Consider the following 25869-nt stretch of genomic DNA (forward strand, 5'->3'; position numbering starts at 1 on the left):
GAATAGTATTCCATTGTCTTTATGTACCACATCTTCTTTATCCATTCATCTACTTATGGACACTTAGGTTGCTTCCATATCTTGGCTATTGTAAAATGTGCTCTGATAAACATAGGGGTACATATGTCTTTTTAAATCTGAGAAGTTATATTCTTTGAGTAAATTCCAAGGAGTGGGATTCCCAGGTCAAATGGTATTTCTATTTTTAGTTTTTTGAGGAACTTCCATATTGCTTTCCACAATGGTTGAACTACCTTACAGTCCCACCAGCAGTGTAGGAGTGTTTCCCTTTCTCTGCATCCTTGCCAGCATTTGTTGTTCTTAGTTTTTTCAATGCTGGCCATCCTTACTGGTGTGAGGCAATATCTCATTGTGGTTTTAATTTGCATTTCCCTGATGATTAGTGATGTGGAGCATCTTTTCATGTGTCTGTTGGCCATCTGAATTTCTTCTTTGGAGAACTGTCTCTTCATATCCTCTGCCTATTTGTTAATCAGGTTATTTGCTTTTTGGGTGTTGAGGTATGTAAGGTCTTTATATATTTTGGATGTTAACCTCTTGTCGGATATGTCATTTACAAATATATTCTCCCATACAGTAGGATGCCTTTTTGCTTTTGTTTCCCTTTCTCAAGGAGATGCATTCAGGAAGAAGCTGCTCATGCTTATATTCAGAAGATGTTTGCCTGTGTTGTCTTCAAAGAGTTTTATGGTTTCATGACTTAGATTCTGGTGGTTGATCCATTTCGAGTTTACTTTTGTGTATGGGGTTAAACAATAATCCAGTTTCATTCTCTTGCATGTAGCTGTCCAGTTTTGCCAACACCAGCTGTTGAAGAGACTGTCATTTCCCCATTGTATGTTCATAGGGCTCCTTTATCATATATTAACTGACCATATATGGTTGGGTTTATATCAGGGCTCTCTAGTCTGTTCCATTGGTCTATGGGTCTGTTCTTGTGCCAGTACCAAATTGTCTTGATTACTGTGGCTTTGTAGTAGAGCTTGAAGTTGGGGAGTGTAATTCCCCCTGCTTTATTTTCCCTTCTCAGGATTCCTTTGGCTATTCAGGGTCTTTTGTGGTTCCATATGAATTTTAGGATGATTTTCTCTAGTTTGTTGAAGAATGCTGTTGGTATTTTGATAGGAATTGCATTGAATCTATAGATTGCTTTAGGCAGGATGGCCATTTTAACAATATTAATTCTTCCTATCCATGAGCACGGAATGTGTTTCCATTTATTGGTATCTTCTTTAATTTCTCTCATGAGTATCCTGTATTTTTCAGAGTATAGATCTTTCACTTCCTTGGTTAGGTTTATCCCTAGGTATTTTATTCTTTTTGATGCAATTGTGAATGGAATTTTTTCCTGACTTCTCTCTCTGCTAGTTCATTGTTAGTGTATGGGAATGCCACAGATTTCTGTGTACTAATTTTGTATCCTGCAACTGTGCTGAATTCAGATATTAGATCTAATAGTTTTGGAGTAGATTCTTTAGGGTTTTTCATGTACAATAACATGTTATCTGCAAACAGGGACAGTTTAACTTCCTTTCCAATCTGGATGCCTTTTATTTCTTTGTCTTGTCTGATTGCCATGGCTAGGACCTCCAGTACTATGTTTAATAGAAGGTGGGAAAAGTGGGCATCCTTGTCTTGTTCCCGATCTTAAAAGAAAAGCTTTCAGCTTCTCACTGTTAAGTATAATGTTGGCTGTGGGTTTGTCATATATGGCTTTTAGTATGTTGAGGAACTTGCCCTCTATACCCATTTTGTTGAGAGTTTTTATCATGAATGGATGTTGAATTTTGTCAAATGCTTTTTCAGCATCTATGGAGATAATTATGTGGTTTTTGTCCTTTTTGTTGATGTGGTGGATGATGTTGATGGATTTTCGAATGTTGTACCATCCTTGTATTCCTGGAATAAATCCTACTTGATCATGATGGATGATCTTTTTGATGTATTTTTGAATTCAGTTTGCTCATATTTTGTTGAGTATTTTTGTATCTATGTTCATCAGGGGTATTGATCTGTAATTTTCTTTTTTTGTGGTGTCTTTGCCTGGTTTTGGTATTAGAGTGATGCTGTCCTCATAGAATGAGTTTGGAAGTATTCCCTCCTCTTCTGTTTTTTGGGAAACTTTAAGAAGAATGGATATTAGGTCTTCACTAAATGTTTGATAAAATTCAGCGGTGAAGTCATCTGGTCCAGCGTTTTTGTTCTTAGGTAATTTTTTTATTAACAGTTCAATTTCATTGCTGATAATTGGACTGTTCAGATTTTCTGTTTCTTCCTTGGTCAGCCTTGGAAGGTTGTATTTTTCTAGAAAGTTGTCCATTTCTTCTAGGTCATCAGTTCGTTAGCATATAATTTTTCATAGTATTCTCTAATAATTCTTTATATTTCTGAGGTGTCTGTAGTGATTTTTCCTTTCTCATTTCTGATTCTGTTTATGTGTGTAGACTTTTTTTCTTGAAAAGTTTGGCTAGGTGTTTATCTATTTTGTTTATTTTCTTGAAGAAACAGCTCTTGCTTTCATTGATCCTGTTGTTTTATTCTCCTCAATTTTATTTATTTATGCTCTAATCTTTATTATGTCCCTCCTTCTACTGACTTTGGGCCTCATTTGTTCTTCTTTTTCTAGTTTCATTAATTGTTGAGTTTAGACTGCTTACTTGGGATTGTTCTTCTTTCCTGAGGTAGGTCTGTATTGTGTTATACTTTCCTCTTAGCACAGCCTTGGCTGCATCCCACAGATTTTGCAGTGTTGAATTATTGTTGTCATTTGTCTCCATATATTGCTTGATCTCTGTTTTATTTGGTCATTGATCAATTGGTTATTTAGGAGCATGTTGTGAAGCCTCCATGTGTTTGTGGGATTTTTCATTTTCTTTGCATAGTTTATTTCTAGTTTCATACTTTTGTCATCTGAGAAACTGGTTGGTACAATTTTAATCTTTTGGAATTTACTGAGGCTCTTTTTGTGCCCTACTATATGATTTATTCTTGAAAATGTTCCATGTGCACTTGAGAAGAATGTGTATTCTGCTGCTTTTGGGTGTAGAGTTCTGTAGATATCTGTTAAGTCCATCTGTTCTAATGTGTTGTTCCGTGCCTCTGTGTCCTTACTTATCTTCTGTCTGGTTGATCTGTCCTTCAGAGTGAGTGGAGTGTTGAAGTCTCCTAGAATGAATGCATTGCATTCTATTTCCCCTTTTAATTCAGTTAGTATTTGTTTCACATATGTAGGTGCTCCTGTGTTGGGAGCATAGATATTTATAATAGTTATAGCTTGTTGTTGGATTGACCCCTTTATCATTATGTAATGTCCTTCTTTGTCTCTTGTGACTTTCTTTGTTTTGAAGTCTATTTTGTCTGATACAAGTACTGCAACTCCTCCTTTTTTCTCTCTATTAGTTACATGAAATATCTTTTTTCATCCCTTCACTTTTAGTCTGTGTATGTCTGGATTTAAAGTGAGTCTTTTGAAGGCAGTATATAGATGGGTCTTGTTTTTTTATCCATTCAGTGACTCTATGTCTTTTCATTGTTGTATTCAGTCCATTTACATTTAGGGTGATTATCAATAGGTATGTACTTACTGCCATTGCAGACTTTAGATGCGCGGTTACCAAAGATTCAAGGTTAACTTCCTTACTATCTAAGAGTCTAACTTAACTCACTTAATATGCTATTACAAACACAATCTAAAGGTTGTTTTTCTTTTTCTCCTCCTTTTTCTTCCTCCTCCATTCTTTATATATTAGGTGTCATATTCTGTACTCTTTGTCTATCCCTTGATTGACTTTGGGGATAGTTAATTTAATTTTGCATTTGCTTAGTAATTAGCTGTTTTACTTTCTTTACTGTGGTTTTATTACCTCTGGTGACACCTATTAAACCTCAGGAACACTTCCATCTATAGCAGTCCCTCCAAAATAGACTGTAGAGATGGTTTGTGGGAGGTAAATTCTCTCAGCTTTTGCTCATCTAGAAATTGTTTAATCCCTCCTTCAAATTTAAATGATAATCTTGCCGGATAAAGTAATCTTGGTTCCAGGCCCTTCAGCTTCATTGCATTAAATACATGATGCCACTCCCTTCTTTCCTATAAGGTTTCTGCTGAGAAGTCTGATGTTAGGCTGATGGGCTTTCCTTTGTATGTGATCTTATTTCTCTCTCTGGCTGCTTATAATAGTCTGTCCTTATCCTTGATCTTTGCCATTTTAATTACTATATGTCTTGGTGTTGTCTTCCTTGGGTCCCTTGTGTTGGGAGATCTGTGGATCTCCATGGCCTGAGAGACTATCTCCTTCCCCAGATTGGGGAAGTTTTCAGCAATTACCTCCTCAAAGACACTTTCTATCCCTTTTCCTCTCTCTTCTTCTTCTGGTATCCCTATAATGCGAATATTATTCCATTTGGATTGGTCAAACAGTTCTCTCAATATTCTTTCATTCTTAGAGATCCTTTTTTCTCTCTGTGCCTCAGCTTCTTTGTATTCCTCTTCTTTAGTTTCTATTTCATTTACCATCTCTTCCATCATATCCAATCTGCTTTTAATTCCCTCCCTTGTGCTCTTAAATGATTGGATCTCTGACCGGAATTCATTCCTGAGTTCTTGAATATCTTTCCATACCTCCATTAGCATGTTAATTATTTTTGTTTTGAACTCCCTTTCAGGAAGAGTCATGATGTCCATGTCATCTTTCTCAGGAGTTATATTAATTTTACTCTGAACCAGGTTCCTTTGGCATTTCATATTTGTATATGTTGCCCTCTAGTGTCCAGATTCTCTACTGTCTGGAGCTGCTCAGCCCCTGAAGCAATGTCGGGGGTCAAATGGGAGTGGTATTGGTGCCTGGGGGAAGGAAAGAGCTGTTTCCTGCTTCCCAGCCTCTATGCCTGTTCCCACTGCCTGAACCAGTGGGCGAGCACACAGGCATGAGCCTCTATACCTTGCATTTGCAATTGCTGTAGACAGATCTTCCCTCTGGCTGGCCTAATGCCAGGGTAGGATTTGCTGGTTTGCGAGCCAGGTGGGGCTGGCCGGGAGAAAGGCACAGTAGGCTGCCTATCATGGAGGGGGTCCCTGGAGCTGTGCAGCTAGCCAGGGAGCTAGAGCACCTGGAAATCATGAAAGCTCCCAACCTTCTGGAAAGAGTGCACCTGAACAATTTTGTCTACTTGTCCTTTCTCCTGAGCAGTAAGCTCTGTGCAATCCTTGCCCCTTTAGCAGCCCTCTTGCTAAGGGCTTCCTTGTTAGGAAGTCTCTCAGACCACCTGCCCTTCCTTTGTCCCAGAGCAGCCGGATATGGATCCCTGCTTTCCACAAGTGGCCAGAATCTCAGTCTTTCCAGGAATTCTGCCTGTCCCAGCTTTCCAATCCCCCAATCACGAGAATATCATGAAAGTACCACAAAATGTAGTTTTGTGCTCCCAGAGCAGATCTCCGGAGCTAGGTATTCAGCAGTCCCAGGCCTCCAATACCTCCCTACTCTGTTTCTCTTCCTCCAGCCAGTGAGCTGGGGTGGGGGAAGGGCTTGGGTCCCGCCGGGCCACAGCTTTGGTATGTTACCCTATTCCATGAGGTCTGCTCTTTTCTCCAGGTGTATGCAGTCTGGCACAGTCCTCCTGCCTGGTGCCGTTTCAGTATTAGTTTTATTAATTATATTTTCATATTATATGCAGTTTTAGGAGGAAGCCTCTGTCTCACCTCTCATGCCGCCATCTTTAATCCTTCTCTGTTCCACAGTTTTCTTATGTGCTGAATACAATCCTAAATCCCATAATCTTTGCAGTATATAAAATGCTGGCTTAGGTGGCCCACAGTCAAGAATATGACACCTTATGCTCTGGATATGTTGCAAATGTTAAGACTAATGTCATATTCTGCTGCAGTTACGGAGCCCAGGTGGCAGACAGATAAGGAGAAAAGGTTCAAGATCATCTGGGCCATGTCTTCTTTCACTTTAGAAAAGAAAGCCAAGGCCCGCAGAGCAGGCTGACTTGCCACACATCAGCAGCATTAGAATTCACTCCCAAGAATCCAGTGCTCTTTCTACCATTCCATTAATAAGTGTGTTCTCTCCTATGTGTTGTCATGTCATGGTAAGGCCAGCAGAGATGTGTAGGGGGAATTGCTTCCTAAACCCGGATATCTCAGAATATTAAAAATAAGATAAATTCTTTTAAAATGGCTTTACTAATCTTCTATCTCTTGTCTTTCTTTCAAGACTCTGAGCTTGCCTTGATGTACAATGATTCTTCTGTCTTGGAGAACCATCATTTGGCTGTGGGCTTTAAGTTGCTTCAGGAAGAAAACTGTGACATTTTCCAGAATTTGACCAAAAAGCAAAGACAGTCATTAAGGAAAATGGTCATTGACATTGTAAGTAGCTGATAAAAGCAAAAAAGAAAATTGTGATGCAAGTTATTTAAAGAAAAAAAAAGAATGAGATGACTCTCAGGTAAAAGAAACTGGTGTACTTCAAAACTTACTGTTCCCTTTATGTTTTAAGAAGCTACCCCTGCTGCTGCAGTGATGTTCTGTAGTAGGCTCCTGTGTCTAGCAGTTTGGAGTCAAAAATAGTGACAGCTTCCCCTCATCATTCTAGTTTTATTTTCTGAATCCATCTGGTCTGGTGGCATGCAGGGAAAGATGACTAACAAAAGCAGAGGGCTCCAGCCATAGCTCGAATGGCTTTTTTTTTCTACTTGAAAACTGGAAAATGTAAAGTATTCACAGGTATGATAACACAGAAAAATCTGGTTATGAGACATTTACTCTGCTAAGCTTTGTACATGCAAAAGTAGGAATCACTTTTTTGGATAAGCAGGAAATTAACCAGAATACTCTGTTTATAAAGTATTCTGTGAGCAACCTTGAAGTGGTTCATCATAGTCCAGTTAACAATTTTCTAGTCCATGAATGGAAAATACTTCAAAACACGTGATGATTTCTTATCCATGGAGATACCATCCCTTTTTCCACCATGACAGTTGTTGCCAGTAGCTGTTTATGTATATTGCACATACTTATCTGGGCTTCCCAAAACCTTGACAGGCAAGGGAAAAAGAATGCCCCAAAAAGTAGAAAAGAAATTCCATACACTGCTATAACATGATATAATGGTTTTCCATTTCTTTCATGTTCTACATTAATATTTTTATGTTCAAATTCTGGCTTTTTTTCTCTGGACTTTTTTACTTCTTAAATATTCTTTGTCTTTTAAGGTACTTGCAACAGACATGTCAAAACACATGAATCTACTGGCTGATTTGAAAACAATGGTTGAGACTAAGAAAGTGACAAGTTCTGGAGTTCTTCTTCTTGATAATTATTCTGATAGGATTCAGGTAAAGCATTATTTGATTTCGGTGTGTGTGTGTGCGCGTGTGCACACGTATCTGTGCATCTAGCTTTGATAGGATCTGTGTTCTTTCTCCCAGTTTATAGTTCTGGTAATTATAAGCAGGATTTTGAGCCAAATTCTTAATCTTGAGAATTAACCAGATCAATCCTGTTTGGCCTTTTCATTTGCATATGCATTCCCACAAAACTAGCCACTTAAGTAGCTCTGAATTTAATAAGCTATGCACATAAACAGTTTCTCTTATGATGTTTGGATGTAGTGAAGGTGGCATAACTTGAGGCTATTAATACAAGTGTGAACCACACAGGCACACCATGGTTGAGCTGTTTGGAATGAATCTCACACTACATGTATTTTTAAGTGTCACAGTCATCCAATGTGAGTTTCTAGTAAAAAAAAAAAGCAGCAGCAGATGCTGACTAGAGACAGTGTTTTCTATTTTAGGTCCTTCAGAATATGGTGCACTGTGCAGACCTGAGCAATCCAACAAAACCTCTCCAGCTGTATCGCCAGTGGACTGACCGCATCATGGAGGAATTCTTCCGCCAGGGGGACCGCGAGAGGGAGCGGGGCATGGAGATAAGTCCTATGTGTGACAAGCACAATGCATCCGTGGAGAAATCACAGGTGATGTACTAGCACATAACTGCCAGAGAGAATGAAACTACAACTTTAACATTTGGCTACTTTGGAATATACATCACATAGTATTTTCATTGGTTTTTTAAATTTCTTTTTTTGACAAGCTCAATTTCATATTAGTTTTTATGAGCCAAAAAAAACTCTCTCATTTGTATGATTTATATATTATCTTATATCTATATTCTTATGACATTGCATTAATTCATTATGTCTATATTCATATACACAGAATTATTTCAATTATCTGAATTCACATAGAGTACATGGCATTATTTCAGTATATCTGGATTCACCCGTAAATTGGCTGTTCTAAAATAAGGTCCAGGCCTAAAGCCCACCCCACCATGTAAACAACTGGAGATCTTTTCTGTCAGAAACATATTCTTGAACCAAGAGTTCTTGAAACTAATTATCACCAGCTATAATAACACTTATATGTGGTCTGTTGCCTAAAAACGGTGACTTTTACGAAATTAAAGTTAGAAGCTGTCTGTTCAATGTTACACTTGCAGGCCATTTTATATTTTCCATATTTTAAAGTGAATTATATAAACTTATATAATAACATATATATTTACATATATTTGCAGGGTCTAATTAATGTTTTCCATTATTTCTTAGTCCTAAGTCCAGTACTCAAGTCAGACTTTTTGTTTAACTAGGTGGGCTTCATAGATTATATTGTTCATCCTCTCTGGGAGACATGGGCAGACCTTGTGCATCCTGACGCCCAGGACATTTTGGACACTTTGGAGGACAATCGTGAATGGTACCAGAGCACAATTCCTCAGAGCCCGTCCCCAGCGCCTGATGACCAGGAGGAGGGCCGGCAGGGTCAAGCCGAGAAGTTCCAGTTTGAACTAACTTTAGAAGAAGACGGCGAGTCGGACACCGAAAAGGACAGTGGAAGTCAGGTTGAAGAAGACACTAGCTGCAGTGACTCCAAGACTCTCTGTACTCAAGATTCGGAGTCTACTGAAATCCCCCTGGATGAACAGGTGGAGGGAGAGGCAGTAGGGGAAGAAGAGGAGAACCAGTCTGAAGCCTGTGTAATAGATCATTCTCCTGACACGTAACAGTACAAAGACTTTCACACCTTTTTTTTTTTTTAAGTAGAAAAATTGTTTCCAAAGTGCATGTCATATGCCACAACCATGGTCACACCTCATTGTCATCTGCCAGGACGTTTGTTGAATAAAACTGACCTTGACTACTCAGTCTGGCGCTCAGGAATATTGTAACCAGTTTTGTCACCTCCATGTCATCGGAGCAAGGGGGACATCTTCACGAACAGCATCTTAACAATATTTCAGCTTGGTACAGCTGATGAAGCAGAGAAAATCAACTCCAAAATGTTTTGAAGGGAGTGTGGCTCATCAGGGAGCCCAAAGGTTGATAGGAATTGGGGTTTTGTTTCTTTGTATTTGTTTGCAATATTTTCAGCAGAAAAACGGCATTACACAGAGTGGACTGATGGATGAAGCAACAAATGGGTCAGGAACAGGACACAGCATGAATCTGTTTCCAGGACGAAGATGAGCCACAGAAATTGCATAATTTTCTAACTTCAAGTCTTCCTGATATATGACTGAATAGTGTGGTTCCGTGAGCTGCACTGACCTCGACATTTTGTATGATATGTAAAACAGATTTTTTGTAGAGCTTACTTTTATTATTAAATGTATTGAGGTATTATATTTAAAAAACTAGGTTCAGAACTTCATCTGCCACTGGTTATTTTTTTCTAAGGAGTAACTTGCAAGTTTTCAGTACAAATCTGTGCTACACTGGATAAATCTAATTTACAAATTTTACTTGCACCTTATAGTTCATAGCAATTAACTGATTTGTAGTGATTCATTGTTTTATATACCAATGACTTCCATATTTTAAAACAAAACAAACTTTATGTTGCAAGAAACCCTTTTTTGTAGGTCTTTGCTTTTGGTTTCACTCCTTCGAGATAAGCAGAGTTGCTCTCCACTGACATTTTTCTTCACAGTGTGCGAAGTGAATGTTTGTTCTGTGATACTTTGATGTGTATTCTGTCTAACGTGTCTTAAGCCTCACAGACACTCAGTCATCAGTTGGTGTTGTCTGAAGCAAGTGAGAGGTATAGAGATACCCAGTAGCTAAAATGGTCAGTCTTTTTTAGATATTTTCCTAGTGTCTTCTGATAACTTTTTGCTGTGTCAGTAGACCCTCATTTCACAAGTGCATGTCTTTGTAACAACCCATACATTTCATGCTCATTTTTATTGTTTTCACAGTCAGTTATAGTAAGAAAAACTTCTCTTCCCCATGTGCTGCTTTATTATTTAGCGTGTGTTTGAACTTCTGTCCGTGTTCACTAGATGAGGTATTCTCAGATATATCCCCACCATTCTGAAGGATGAGAAGAAACAGGTAGTCAGGTTAGAGTCAGCATTCCTTTCTAGTGGAAGGTCATATGTAATGACTAGCTTCTACTCGATTTACAGAGAAAACTTAACAGCTAGCTAGGCAATTAACAGTGTTAGCCAAATATATTAATGAACTCCAGTACAACTCACGCTCTTTTGTTTCTATGATTTCACCATGGAATCAAGAACAATATGAGGAATATTCTTGAGAAGTGATTTTAAGTGTAGCAACTACTCTTCCTTAATGGACAGCCACATAACATGTGGGAATTGCATTATCAGTTATCATTATCATTGGTCCATAACTATGTCTTACAGAGGAGAACTTGTTCAAATACACTGACAGAAAGAAGTTGATGACACCACTGGCACCAGAAGTTTGGTACTATAATGCTGTCCTATATTACTGGATTGGGTAAGAAGATCATGCTTAAATAAAAAATTAGAGATCACTCTTGGCTGAATTTAGCACCAAGAAATATAATTTTAAAGATTAATTCCCAGTATTTACCTTCAAATTGATATATCTTGGGGCAGTTATTTAGTTTGGACTTTATTCCCATTTCAGCTCTTAATAATGTGTTGAACTGCTTTCTGAAGAGTATAGAGTTCAAATAATCATTTTTCACATTGATATCCAAGAATTGAAGTAGAGAACAAAGGGGTCTCTAACCAAGTGGAAAATAAATGCAGCATTTAAGAAAAATTAGAACCCTGAAACACATTTATATTTGGAATGTCTCAAGGAGCCCTCTGGGGACTAATAAGTAAGTCATCAACCAGGGAAATGGCCCAAGCTGAAGACAGTCCCTACTTTAATCCCCTGAGACCCACTAATGCTTAGAACATTTGATAGAAAAGTTATGTAGCTCTAATCTGCTCTTAGGACAGAATACGAATCAACTAATTATCTGATTTCCACCCTCCTCCTCCTGTAAAAATCAGACAGTAATCTTTCAAACACAGTTCTGTGTTTGGCCAAGTGGTTCCACAAAAGCACTTGGAAACTTTTTCTCATTTAATTTTATTTGCTCCTTATGAAGGTCTAGAAGAAAAGGCAAAGAATGTAGGGTTAATTCCTTTTCCCAAAATACTCTCATTCCCTTCCTTCATTAATGCTTGGCATTTCCCCCACAGAGTGCCTAGAATCTTAATAATGAAAAACAATAGCAGCAATATGTCACAAATCCAGACCTGAAAGGGTTTATACTGCACTGAAATAGAGAGGTTATTTTTTTCATTTAGTTGGGTTTTAGTGGTCACGTGTTGTGAAGGTGCCCACCAATGGACAATCAAATTGTAGAAGAGACATAATATCCAACAGACAAGGACTAATGCACTGTATAGGCATATATGCTCTCCCTTTCTCTTTCTCCTTCCCTCTTGCCAAAGTGTGCTTCAGAATTCTACACTGCTTTAAAAAGAACATCATTTATAAGTGGCTTTACGTTTCCTAAAATGCCATAAGAAAATGCAATATCTGGTACTGTATGGGGAAGAGATGTCCAAGTTTGCATAAAACCAGTACCTTTCAGCTTGCAAGTTACTAAACACAATAATGCTGTTTTCATTTTATTTTCTTTTACATCACAAAATCCCTAAGAAAATGTAGATAGAACAAATTGCAGACAAGGAAAAAAAAACTTGAATGAAATGGATTTTGCAGAAAGCTTTATGATAATTTTTGAATGCATTATTTATTTTTTGTGCCATGCATTTTTTTCTCACCAAATGACCTTACCTGTAACACAGTCTTGTTTGTCTGTTTACAACCATGTATTTATTGTAATGTACATACTGTAATGTTAATTGTAAATTATCAGTTATTAAAACATCACCCCATGATGGGATGGTGTTGATATATTTGGAAATTCTTGGTGAGAGAATGAATGGTGTGTATACATACTCCCTGTACATTTTATTTTATCCTGTAATATGGTCTTGTCACCTTAGAGCTTGTTTATGGAAGATTCAAAGAAACTATAAAATACATAGATATATAAATTTAAAAAACATAGCTGCAGGTCTTTGGGCCCAGGGCTGTGCCTTAACTTTAACCAATGTTTTCTTCTGTTTTGCTGCATTTGAACGTAAGGTAATGGTGGGGCTAGGGCTGGGAATTTTGCATCAGATCTTTGAATCAATTGGATTAGCAGTAGTAGCTGGATTTTACAAAACCACAGGCAAACTCTGGAAGAATCTGAGACCCTTTTGAGATACAAGCTCTTAAGTATTTCTTGCCATGAGGCAGCATTGCATATATGTGTGTTTTCCCTATCTGTTGATCAGGATCTACGTCAGTTAGTGACATTTGTTTTTAACTTTCAAACACTACTGGAAAAATATATTCTTATCCGGTGATTATAAAAAGTTTCTGGCTTCTGGAGCACATAGGCAAATGAGCTTGATTTGGAAACTAGAGCCGCAAGTCACACATGTAAGTTAACCATTAATCAGCTTCCTGTCATGTGAAGAGAACATATAATATGAAAAGGTCAATTTTTAACCCTGAAAGTTTTCTTCAGTTAAGATAAAATATCCCTGTGTATGTAAATCCATGTATGTAAACAATACCAATTCACACAACATAAAGGATTCTCTAGAACTTGTTTCTGCAAAATTCATATTCCTTTAGAACCTTACATTTTAACCTGTGCCAGCTCCCAAACTCTATGAAAAATTCCCAGTGGTTGATGAGAATACTGCCTCCCACTCTGCCCAGCCCTCTGAACACACGATTTAGTGAGAGATTCTTTTTCTAGGAAAAATGAGCCTCCTATTATTTTATTTTATTTTGACACAAACTGTAGATTTTAGCAGCCCTGGCCCAAAGGAATTTGATTACTTTTGTTTTAAACAGTACAAAGGGGACACTATACAAAAAAACATCCTCACTGATTTTAGTTGTTTTTAATTTTATTTCTTTGGCTATGTTTTCAGAGTGGTAAATTGTGTGTGAGCATTACAAATGATGATTCTTTTAGTGGTTTCTTAGCCTCTCTTACAGCCCATGGGGATAGTACTGTACATCAATACCTTCATATGAAATTTTTATATGCAATGAAAATAAAAGCATGGGTTGATTCTGCCTATTTATGACTCAATCTTTTACAAAAAAAATATTTATTTTAAATTGTAGTAGAGTCAATACAGGTTTCCAAGAGTACTGTTGAAGTGAAATGGAAGGAGGATAGTGACATCCAAGTTAGTGTTGATCTTCATAATCAAATGAAAATGTGTTACGTAGATTAATCTTGCTTTGGAAAAAATTTCCAGAATTCTTCAATGGTCTATAAAATTAAACACGGTGTTTTCTAAAGAGTCCTGGAAAGGAAACTTCTCTGTTTAATGGATTATTCAGATATAGGAAAGTTACTTGGACATTCAACAGTTATTTCTTTGGAACCTACACCACAAACTACAGAGTTCTAAGGATTCATCAGTGAAGGAGACACAGTCTCTGCTTCCTAAGCTCACAATCTGGAGGGAAAGAAGGCATGCAGTTCCTTACACATGGCGGCGTAGGTGTGCTCAGCACAGTGAAGCAGCTTGGGTGCTGTGATTAAGTGGGAACTGAACTTGGTGTCTTCTGGAGTGCAAGAGAAGGCTTCTTTAGGAAGGGATTTGGGGCTGAGCTCTGCAGGATAGTGAGAGGTAACCAGGCAAGGGAGAGTTGATAGGAACAGTAAGGGGGTCCAAGCAGGGGAAACTTCACTTGCAAAGGTCTGAGGTACCAAGGTGCTTGAGACCACTGGAGAAATGGAAGCAAAGCAAGGGGGAAAGAAGACCCCCCCGCGCACCCCTTCACTCTTCATCCCTTACCTTGCTTTCTTGTCTCTGGTATAAAGCTTATCACAAACTGACCTACACACATCTGTTGATTTGTTCATTGTCTCTCCCACTAGAACACAGGTCCACGACCGTGCAGTCTGCTCACTGGCACATCCTGCACACCTAAAACTATGGCTGGTAGAGAGCTGTTGACTGTTAAATACAGCCACCAAATTAGTAATGGTTATCAATCTGATAATGAAGACATTTCAGAGTCTTAGTTTTTTAAGTTGATCCCATAAAAACATTCTAGTGGTTTTTGTTTTTAAGCTTGGTAAGATCCTAGTAGAGTTTTCTATCTTACTGCTAACTAAAAATTTTGTTTGCTTCTTCCTCGCAAATTCTTTTTACCCCGAGTGAAAACATCTAGTTTTCATAAGGAGACTACAGAAATCAAAAATTTAATCCCCAGATAATCCCCAAACCGCAACCAGCAGAATGAGGACAATTAAAAAGCTTAGCCTCTTCACTATTTCCTCTGCTACCAGAGAACAAAAAGGGCCTGATTTGTGCTTTCCAGGAAATCTTGGATCTGTACCCAAGTTCCCGTGCCCAGAGTTTATGACCCCACAGCGAGGCCATAGGATGAAGGAACCAATCACCTTCTCCTCACCTTCCTGCAGGCTGCCAAAGGCCAATATGTGTGTGTTGAGCCCACCTGAGTTTAGGTGGGAAACTTTGCCCTGGAAACATTTGCTCAGACAGACAACTCTGAGCCCACAACAGCAAAACACTCTGCCAGCCAAAAGAAACCATGTCTTGCCAATGGGTTTCAGCCCCGGACAAGTTCACTATGGAGCAAAGAAATGAGACTAGGACGTTCTTGGGGTGAAAGGGTTATACCCAAATTTACTTCCATGGTGGCAGGTCAATCACTAAAATCTCCTCCACTCAGAGCGAGTCTGCATGCAGCTAGCCAGTCTCCACCTCTGGGCCTCTCTGCCCGTACAGCCATCTCAGTCTCTGCCCTTCACGCTGCCACCACTGCAGCCTCTGCTCTGTTCCCCTGCAGCCTTGCAGCCATGCCACCGTGTTGCCCAGAGCACTGGGTGGGGCTCTTTATATAGAGTCGATAACAATGCATTGCCCAAAAGTGTGTAGTGAGCTAGCTAACCATGGCCAGGTGAGAATCCTGGCCATAGGAACCTTCATTTTATCCACAAACCTGATGGCCTGTCACCAGAGAGCCCCATCCCACACTGGGGATGGGCTTGACCCCCAGGCCCTGTTTCGGCTGAGCCCCATCTGCTTCCCCAGATTTCTGACCTGCATGCTGCTCTTACAGCTGCTCTCTTATCTGCACATTATCGATGTCAGGCTCAGTGTAATGGGTATTAATGTTCGTCCGCACACTTGGGTGTGCAGGATACTCTACTTTTAAAATTTTGGTTAAATCCATCAGAGCTGTGTACCATCCTACCACAGCCCCGGGAATTTCCACCTCTGTTGTTATTAATACACACCCCTGCCTTCAACATAAAAGCTCTCTCATCTTCAACAGGCATGAGCACCAGCCCTCTGTGCTGTCCAGGCTGCGGCGGTTCCCTACAGTCCCTATCTCTCTGCACTCTCCACATGCACGTGGCATACATACCAGGAACAGCTGACACTGAGAACTCCGGTTTGGGGTCCCATTTCCTTAACCCAGCAGGTCATGACTGTGTATAAAAGAACGTGGCCTTCCAATGTCTTACTACCTATTCCACTTGCTGCAAACAAGTATTCCCCTTGCCCTTGTCCTAGGGGCTATTTCTGTACCCCTTGGCCTCTGGAGATGCTTTTCCCTCACTATTTTACTCTTCAGCAGGATTAAACTTAAAGAAAAAGGAAGAATAGAGGTGATTATGACTTCTCTTTGCTTCTGCTCTCCACAGTCCTGGCTATTACTTGAAATATGAAAAAGAAAATGTTATAGGGAGATCATACATTAAATAATAGTTAAGCCAAGCCATGTTTTCAGGCACAAAATGAGACAAACAAGAAGGCTGTTTGGTGTTCCTGAGAGAGAATCCCTGGAAGTGGCCCTTTAAGCAGGGTAGGGAATGGGGAATTCGAACTGGTGCGGAAGGACTTGGCAAACCCCCGAACCCCATGCTTTTCCCAGCGTGCCTTGAGCGCTGCTCTCGGAGCCGAGCCGGGCGATGGGCCTCGGGCAGTGCGCGGGCTGCGCAGGCGCTGGAGGTCTGTGGCTGGGGCCTTCCGCGGCTGTAAGGCAGCTAATTTAGTGGGTGTTTGTTTGGGGTCTCGTGTCCTGTCTTCCCCGCAGAGAGCCTTAACGAGAAAGGGTAAGTACCTCAAGAGCATTTTGTCGTTTTATCCCCCCTCGGCATCTGCGCCCTGTGGGAACTCTTTCCTTACTGGCGACTGCGTGTCTTCCGTCCGCGCGGACCTCAGGGCGGCTTCCGGGTTCAGGCCTCTTGGTCCGCGGGCCGAGTCCTGCCATAATCAGTGCCAGGCCTGCCCTCCAGTGGGCAGGGGCATTCCACAGACCTGCTGTGCCCAAGGACGGCTGAGGGCCCCTACTGCCCACCTGCAGCCCGTGCAGCTTCCTGCTGCAGATGGCGGGTGGGCGTGGGGGACGCGACAGTGACGGTGGCCTAAGCGGGGAGGATGCAAAGAGCATTTTCCCAAGGGGAATCCAAGGCACTTCCCTAAGCGTCCAGAGTCCGGGGCTGCCCATTCGAAGGCGCTGAGGCCTTTGTGGTGCCCCTCAGGCTCCCGACAGGCTGGGAAATCTCTGGGCCTGGAGCAAAACACTTGTGGCTTCAGATGCATCAAACGGCATTTTCAACTAATCTGGGCTCCTTTTCTTTCTTGTAAGAGCTACTTCTCATCTTTCAAGTTTTTTAAAAAGGATTTGGAAAAAATTTTGTTGAAGTACATTGTTTAAATACAGGTACATTGTTCACAAAGCCACTTCTTCAGGACTCCTTATTTTGTATTAGTCTGCTCGCACTGCCGTAAGAAAGCACCACGGACTGGGAGGTTTAAACAGAAAGTTATTTTCTCACAGTTCTAGAGGCTGGCAGTCCCAGATCAATGTATTGGTGCCTTTGGTTCCTCCTGAGGCCTCTCCCTTTGGCGTGCAGATGGCTGCCTTCCCCTGTCTTCACGTGGGCTTTCCTGTGTGCACACAGTCCTGGGGTCTGTGTGTGTCCTGATCGCCTCCTGGAAGGACACAGACTGGATTAGTGCTACCGTATGACCTCATTTAACTTTAGTTACCTCTTTAAAGGCCCTGTCTCCAAATACAGTCACATTCTGAGGTATTGGGAGTTAAAATTCAACACATAGATTTGTAAGGGGCACAATTCAGCCCACCACAAACAACAGAAGGATCCTTTACCCTACCCTCCACTCCATGATTCCCACTCCCCAAGGGCCTGCCCGTCCCTCCTACTTCTCCTTCCTGCATTTACTGCCATATTTATAAATGACTGGCTTGTACTGCTATTTCTTTCTCTTCTGATCCTAGTATTTTCTTAATGCCTTCTCTAGAATTGCTTCGTGTTTTTTGGTTTGATTATTATTAAAATTATGCATTGTTATAGTTAGGCAAAAGACTATTTGCAGCCAATCCATGTAAGTTATAATCACATTTCCATTCTCATGTAGCTTCTTTCTTGGAGATAATTATTTCATTTCATATTGACTTAGTTTCCAACATTTTTATCATTCCTCCCATGCTTTTTATTGAAGCTTAAGGCTCCCTTCCTTGTGGTCAAACCCATCAGGCAGAGTTGGCTCCCTGCTGCGTCTGGGATGGTTATTTTCTGGGCTTTTGGTTTGAGAATTTGTCTCAACTACTGTCTTTGGGTCTTTGTTTGGCAACATCCTGGAGAGTCTCCTCCCCTCCTACAGTAGTGGATCTTCCGTTTCCTGGATCTCAATGTTTCTAGTTGTCTTTGCTTATCTCTTGTTTACTGTGCTGTAGCTTGCTTCAGTAGCTTCCTTTGAAAGGGTGCCCAAGAGGCAAATTTTTTAATATGACAGTACCTTTTAAAACATTGTTTAAAGTGGCTATGTTTTCTTTTAATTAATAGGTTTTATTTTTTAGAGCAGTTTTAGGTTTATAGAAAACTTGAGAAGAAAACAGAGTTCCTATATACATACATACACACAGTTGCCTCTATTACAAACATTTTGCACTGGTGTGGTAGTGTTTTACAACTGATGAAACAATGCTGATCATCATTATTAACTGAAGTCCATAGTTTACATTAGGATGTGCTCTGTGTTGTACAAGTCAATAGGTTTTGACAATTGTATAATGACATGCATCTACCATTATAGAATCATCTAAAATAGTTTCTCTGCCCTAAAAACCCCTGTGCTCTGCCTACTCATCCTTCTCTCAGCCCTCCACAGCCTTGGCAAACATCTCTAGTTTTACCTCTTCCAGAATGTCATGTAATTGGAATCATTCAGTATGTTGCCTTTCAGGTTGGCTTCCTCCAGTTAGTAATCTGCATTTTAAGTTCCTCTTGCCTTTTTGTGGCTTGATTTTTCATTACCTCTTAGTGCTGCATAATATTCCATTGTCTAGAAATACTATAGTTTATCCATCCACCTACTGAAGTACATCTTGGTTGCATCCAAGTTTTGGCGATTATGAATAAACTTGTTACAGACATCTGTATAGAAGTTTTTGTGTGGATGTAGTTTTCAATTCCTTGGGTAAATACCTAGAAAGTGTGAGTGCAGGATCATAGTGTAAGATTACATTTAGTGTTTTAAGAGACCAAACTGTTTTCCAAAGTGATTGAACCATTTTGCATTTCCACCAGAAATGAATGAGAGGTCCCACAGCTCTGTATCCTCAGCAGCACTGATGGTGTCAGTGTTCTGGATTGTGGCCATCCCAAAGGAAGCTCATTGTTTACTTGCAGTTCCCTAATGACACGTGCTGTTGAGCACATTCTTGTGCATATTTGCCATCTGTAGATCTAATAAGAAAATGCCTCTGTTTTATACCCCAGCCTTACCCCTGATTTGTGTGATAGTTAAGTAGAGAAGTCTATGTTGGAAATATTTTTCTCACAGATCTTTGCACACATGCTAATTTCTTGGGATTGTATTGAGAAATCTACTCATTCTAGTTCTTTTGTGTATCACCTGGTTTTTCAATTGTTGTTTTTCTTCATTTTCTTAAAGCTCTTAAGATCTTCTCTTTGTCCCATTTTTAATCTGTCCTGTTTTCAGCCCCCACCTGTGGTCCCTGGGTACTCCAGTGCTGAACCTTTTGGAATTCTGCAGCGTGCAAGAGCTTATTGATAGACTTCCCTTACTTGGGGCATAGGGTTTTGCTAATTCTGCTCCCAAGCCATCACCACCTGTCCATCTTTTGTCAGCTTCTACAGTGTGGCCTTGCCATGTCCTCTCTCACTCTCTTTGCCCTTGGGGGCTTAGGCTTTTAAAGAAAACCCTTTTACTGTAATTTTTGTAAAAAAATATAAAAATATGCACATTCAACTCCTGATGTTTAAGTGGAAAATCCTCATATATTTTCATGAGAATTAGAAATTTTATATATCTACATATATATATAAAATTTATCTGTAGGTATGTGTAGCAGAAGGCGAACAGGGATGTAAACACCCTGAGAGATATAAGGCAGCCTAAAAGGGTGGGCCTGAAAGCAATATTTGCATGAGAACTTAAAAACAGTTTAAGGAAAAAGATCGAGGCCAGCATGATTCAGTGATTAATCCACAGTCAGAGGGAGAAATACTTGGTGTCTTCTGAGAAGCATGTGTCTTCTGTGCTAGACTCTGCCTTTTCCAGCCCCATAGATTCATGCTTACGTCCTTGATAAAGAAAAGTCATTAAGCAGGAATTCACCAGACCTTGGTTTTATTTCTGTATTTGGCCATAATCTATTCTGCTTCAACCTTCAGAAAGACCACTTCAACATTATTTCTGCCATCTGTGCAATCCATAATCATGTGGGTACAGATTTAATCATTGTAACAGCAACAGATACAGTGTAAGTAAAGATGGTTAATACCTCTACACTGTCTTTCAAATCAAACCTTAGAGTCGAAAACTACAATGTAAGAGAGGAGAGTTGGGTCCAATCAGGACTATTGCCTCAAAGTTTCAGAATATTCACTCACCTGCTGCAGGGACACTCAGACGAGGTGCTGCAGGGGAGGCACCGGGCAAAGATCAAGCTTCAAGGCTGGAGAAACTGATTTGCCATTTGCATTCATAAGAATTGATCATTAAAACTAGGAACGGTCTAGAATGTCTAGGAGTTGCTGTACTGAACATAAAGAATTAAGGGGAAGATGCCAAAAGAACAGATGAGCATCAGCCCCTGGAATCTCAAGTTAGTTGGATAATGAGGTAATATTTGATTGATGACAAATATGGGCAGAATCCAAGAACAACAGTGGGGAAATTTGGATTCAGCTATAGTCAAGGATGGGTAAATTCAGTGATTTTTGGAATGAAATCTGATGGAAGCAGATGCCCCCCAAATCTAGTTGTTAGGAAATTTACCAACACCTTGTTAATAACCAGTAGACTTAGAAAGCTAATGGCAGAAAGTGATGGACCAAGGTGACCTGAGGGTCACAGATGAAGTGAGTTTTTTGAATAGTTGGGCAGGCAGGTGACATCTGGGGAAAGCAACAGGCACATGTCAATGGGGACATTCTCCTTTCCATCTCTTGGGAGCCTGGGGAAAATGATATTGTTGATGTCTTGGAAGGCAAAACCAAAGGAGCCCAGTGGACTGGAATGACTTTGAGCTTATAACTGCAGAGAACCCAACTGCAGGCATCTTATTGATAATTTCTGCTAGGATTTGGGGCCCCTCCCCTGCCTGTCTCTCTCTTTGACTCATTTGTCCATCAACTCCAGTTCCTCTCAAATACCAGCTGAAAACGTTTATTTTTCTCTGTTAAGCAAACCCCCTAATTTGCGGCCTCATTTGCTCTCGTTTAGTGTTAGTAATCCTTGGTTACTGTTTCCTCACTGGCGAGTGTATGCAGTGTTTGATGATGTTGTTTGGGGGAGCAGGGGAGCAGCGTTGTCGTCAGAACTCAGTGGCCTTTAAGTCTAGTTTAGTGCCAGGGCCTGGGGATTCTCAGGCTGCTGGGCGCTCGTGGGAGTATTTCATTGGTACTCGCTAGGAATGTCCTGAGAGCCGCCCCTGAAGCGCCATTCACAATACGGCTTGCCTTTTAAATAGCTTTCCATTTGGTTTGAAAGAATGGATTCCCACACAGTTTTTTTGATGAATGGAAAATCCCTATAATTTTCCTGTCTCTGCACCCTCTTCACATGCAGCCCACAGAGTTCTTTGCTCTACATGATAGAAGGCTGGAGGGAGAAAGAGAGAGGTCACAGATGATGCTTTGGTTCTTCATGACCTTTCAGGCTGCCCTGTATAAGACGCCCTTCGCCTCGGAGGCACAAAGAGATGATGAGTGGGCAGAACCTTTGTTCTACCCCAGTATCACCGCCCCTGCCACACACACTGCCAGAGGCTTCATTACTCAAGCGCTCCTGTGAAATACTTCCGACTCTGAAAGGCAGGATCAAAGGAATACATGCCCACTGCTGAAAATTTGGATCGAACCAAAGAGCTTAAAAGGCAGGAAAGAAGAGACTCAGGATACCACATCCAGAGCCAGCCACTGTTAATTCAGTGTCGTATTATCAATGAAGGGTTTATTTAATAAGTCATCAAATATTTATTGAGTGCTCACAATACACCAGGCATTATTATAGTTGCTGCAAATACTGAGGGAGACAAACAAGGCCGATGTATGTCTCCTTTCCCAGGATGTCCGTCTTCTTCCACACCAACACGCTCCCTGTTCTGCATTTAGCTACACTGTGGCTGCAATTGAGTGTGCCTGTAGGCCCTGTCTGCACTGTTTCCTGATGCTCTAGCTCCTGCCAGAACGTGTTTCTGCAGTCATAGGAGGCCCACTTTCCTAATGACTCTCTAGGCTATATCAGCTGATCCTTTTCCTGTCTTCATACAAGGTTCTTCTTGCCTTAACTGCAAGATAATGAGCGCCCTGCTCTGAAGGAGGAAAGGTGTATGCGAGGCTGGTGTGGACATTTGGCCAACCACTGCATCATTTTAGGACTGACAAAGATTTATGGTGGAGTTCATGACTAACAAATAGAGGGATTTTTGTTCTTACTTCTTTTAAGCAAGCAGACTACTGGGCTAGTCCTTAGGTCACTGTAATTGCCCAGTCTGCTGGTGTAGACATTAACTCTTAATCTGTTCATTTGTTTATTTACTCACTTCACAAGCTTTTTTTGAGTGCCAGTCACTGTGCTGGACACAGGGATTGCAGAGAGGAAAGGCCAGCAGGGACACTCACTCTCTGGGAGAGGGGAGATGCCTGAACAGCAGTGACAATGCAGTGTGCTGGGTCCCCAATAGAGCTGGTAGGAGGGCCAAAGGGTGGCCACCTGACTTTGCTGCCATCTGGGGACAAGTAGTTTAAGGAAGTCTTTCTGGAGGGGGAATGTCTGAGCCATATCTTGAAGCTTGAATAGATGTAGCTGATGAAGGTGGGATAGCAATCCAAGAAGAAACAGCACATGCAAATGTCAGGGCTTATTAAAGAGCCTGGTGCAGTGGAGAAACAAGCAGTAATTCATTATGGCGGGCTAAGTGTGCAGGGGCATACATGCTGAGCACTGAAGCTGGGCAGCTAGGACTGATGCCAGACTTTGAAGGGCTTGTTTCTGCTAGGCTTAAAGGTTTGCCTTTTGTCCTGAAGTTGTCCAATAGCTATAGGTCTGTCAAGGGCAGGGGCAGGATCAGTGCAAGGTGTGGAGTGGGCAGGGAGGAGAACGTTTTCATGGTGATCCAGGTGAGACATACAGGCCTAGCAGAAATGGAGAAAAGGGACAAGATTTGAGAGATGTTGAGGAAGAGGAACAACAGAAGCTCATGGCTGACTTAATGCTGGGGGCTGAGGGCCAGGATGACTCCCTGATTTGTGATGGGCTAGCTGGGTGCGTGGCAGTGCTCCCTCCTGGGACAGGTGTTACTGACGGAGCTGTTCACTCAGGAGATGGGGAGTCAAAGAAGAGCTGTGAGGCAGATGGAGAGCAAGCAAACAGCCAGCCAGAGGAGGGAAAACCAGGAGCGAAGGGATCACATAACCTAGATAAGGATTTCATTGGTGGGTAGGGGCCAAGGAGAGCTCACAGTGGGTTAAAGCATAGGTGCCACGCTGTTGAGCCTGGAGCGGGGAGAGAGATTCTCCATAGCCAGAGGAGGGCCTGCTGCTAGAGGGAAAGGAGGTGTTTTGTTTTCTTGTGGGGCAGAATTGAGGGAAAAGTGGCAAGTAGAGAAGGTGAGGATGAAGGTTAAAAACAAAGGAGTAACTGATGAAACAGAATCACCGAAGAGAGATCCAGAACCCAGACCAGTGGTTCTCCCCCTAAAGGTGGTGGCTCTCCCAGGATGCACTCTGGAGATGTGTGGGACAGTTTGGGTTGTCACAGGGAAATTGGGGGTGTTAAGGCATTGAGTGGGCAGAGGGATAGATTACACCCAGGATAGGCAGTATGATGGAGGATGTTCCCATATCCCAAACAGCTTTCCAGTGACACACCAAATAGTCAGAAAGGTGAAAAACCTATTTAGAATGATCTGAACCTGGAACTGAGCTCTGCTTTTCATATAAACAAAAAGCAATTTTGGTGCAGCTTTAATATAGGTTTCCAAAGATTCAATCACTGTGTAAATAAAGGGGAGAATGTGCTGCATTTTATTGGAAGTTTTAACAAGGATTGTTTATCATTTTTCGAATGGCATCTTTGCCCTTATTGTTTGAGTTCCAATACTGAATACCTGTATCAGTCTACACTTCATAAGTATCCTATTTCTAGGTACAAGCATTTGTCTACCTAGTTATATGCTAAGTATAGCAATGCCTGAACTTTTACATATTGAGATGCATGTTACTATCCTTTTAATTTCTCTCGTATTTTATAGTTGCAGTATTTAACAAATTAAAATGTAAGTATATACCTAGATAGATTATATTCATTGCTCAGTAGTAAAGGGGAGGAGGGTTAAAGAGTATTTTTTATAAAAAGAGAGCATCAGATATGATTTAGCTATGAATCACCAGCAAAGATACAGTCATGTAGAAGAACCTATTAGGTACTGCCCTAGAGAAGCCTATAAGAATGGATGAGATGCATATAAGTCAAAAGGGGGTTAACATGACTTGAGGAAGTTATCCTGTCCCTTATCCTCTCTCAAGTAGGACGTTAGGATGTGTTTGTTCAGAGTGAAGGAGGAAATGAACTTGAAGACAGTGACGTAAATGAGAGAGAGCGCAAAGTCTGAAAGAGTCACTTTGGGGGAATGGTGCCATCTGAAGGCCGTGGGAGTGTGCCCAGGCAGCGGAGGCCGGAGACCATGCATTTGTCAAGGGCCTCAGTCAGCACATGGTTTGACCTTTGCCAGAGGTGCTCAGCCAGAAGACTTGTCTATGGGGGCAGAGAAGGAGCATGGCTGGATTAATCCCAGGATAGAGTTTCCTTTAGCAGGAGTGGCAGAAGAATTAAAGGTCAAGACATGAAGTGCAATTAACTACAAAGCGAGTAGTGTCTCAGGGAACTGTGGTGAGGGCCAGAGGTGGCAGCTAAGAGCCTTGCATCATAAAGACCACTGGTCAGCCCAAGGCACACCCCCAGGAGGGGTACATCTTTTCCCTTTCTATCCCAAGAATGAAATCAGCTTTATTCCCTACCTGTTGCTTAGGTGGTGGAGCTCTTTTAAGAAACTTTCCTCTGTTTAGCTGGATGCAATTTTTTGCACTGACTTTGATCTCTGAGGACTCTGTAAAGAGAAACAGCAGCTTTGACAGCTCCCATGGCCTCCTAATGTACATGCTGGTAGGCTTTGCTAAGGTGAAGGCCAGTGTTAGCAAATCCAGAGGGAGGGTGGCTTTTAAAGAAGAAGGCCAGTAAAGTCTAAGTTGGAAATAAGGAAACCTTTTGGTTTAAAAAGAAAAGAGAAGTGGTATAAATTTCCAAAATACTCTGAAGAGCCAGACTCTTTAGAATCAGGAGGGACCTTACAGATTTCTCATCTAAATGTCCATCCAAGTTTCCATTCCAAATATTGAACACTTGAATGTTAGCCTCTGGCTGCATAATCTAAATCCCATCTTGTTTTCCTCTGATCCTTAAAAGCAGAAGAAGCAAAAGAGGCTACAGGAAAGGAAGAGGGTCACCCATCTGATAGCTATATTCAGATTCGTGGACTAAAATATAGAGTGAAATGGAGGAAGGGCACGTCGGCTCATCAGTGGAAGCTGAGGATGGTTGGCAGCTCAGGGGCATTGGGAATGCCAGGGCCATGACTGGGCTTGGAGAAGGGTGCACACTCATGTGGGAACTGGATGTGGGTTGCAGATCAATGTGGAAGCAGCTTTTAGATGGCTACAAGGTCTCAGTGAATAAGTTACTAAGGATACGTACCTTGAAAGATCAATGAATATAAATAATGAAAACCAACATTAATTAATATCAAGTGTCTACCAGGAAGTGGGAAAAATGTATGAAGAGGAAATTCACAGAAGGGAATATCCAAATGGCTAACAAGTACACGAACA

The 25869-nt window shown here is 41.1% G+C and overlaps 1 protein-coding gene across 5 annotated transcripts in view; it reads left to right on the forward strand.

The window, feature by feature from the left end:
- PDE4D (phosphodiesterase 4D) overlaps positions 1-13515 on the forward strand; it is a 729058-nt gene extending 715543 nt beyond the window's left edge. For all 5 annotated transcript variants that reach the window (XM_036901625.2, XM_036901653.2, XM_036901633.2 and 2 more), the window contains 4 exons: positions 6240-6394; positions 7240-7362; positions 7824-8006; positions 8684-13515. In XM_036901625.2, the coding sequence (XP_036757520.2) occupies positions 6240-6394; positions 7240-7362; positions 7824-8006; positions 8684-9097 (875 nt within the window). In that variant the 3' untranslated portion in view covers positions 9098-13515. The remainder of the gene's footprint in view (positions 1-6239; positions 6395-7239; positions 7363-7823; positions 8007-8683) is intronic.
- Positions 13516-25869: the final 12354 nt, after the last annotated feature.

This window comes from Manis pentadactyla, chromosome 2 (assembly GCF_030020395.1).
Source record: "Manis pentadactyla isolate mManPen7 chromosome 2, mManPen7.hap1, whole genome shotgun sequence".
Taxonomy (NCBI): domain Eukaryota; kingdom Metazoa; phylum Chordata; class Mammalia; order Pholidota; family Manidae; genus Manis; species Manis pentadactyla.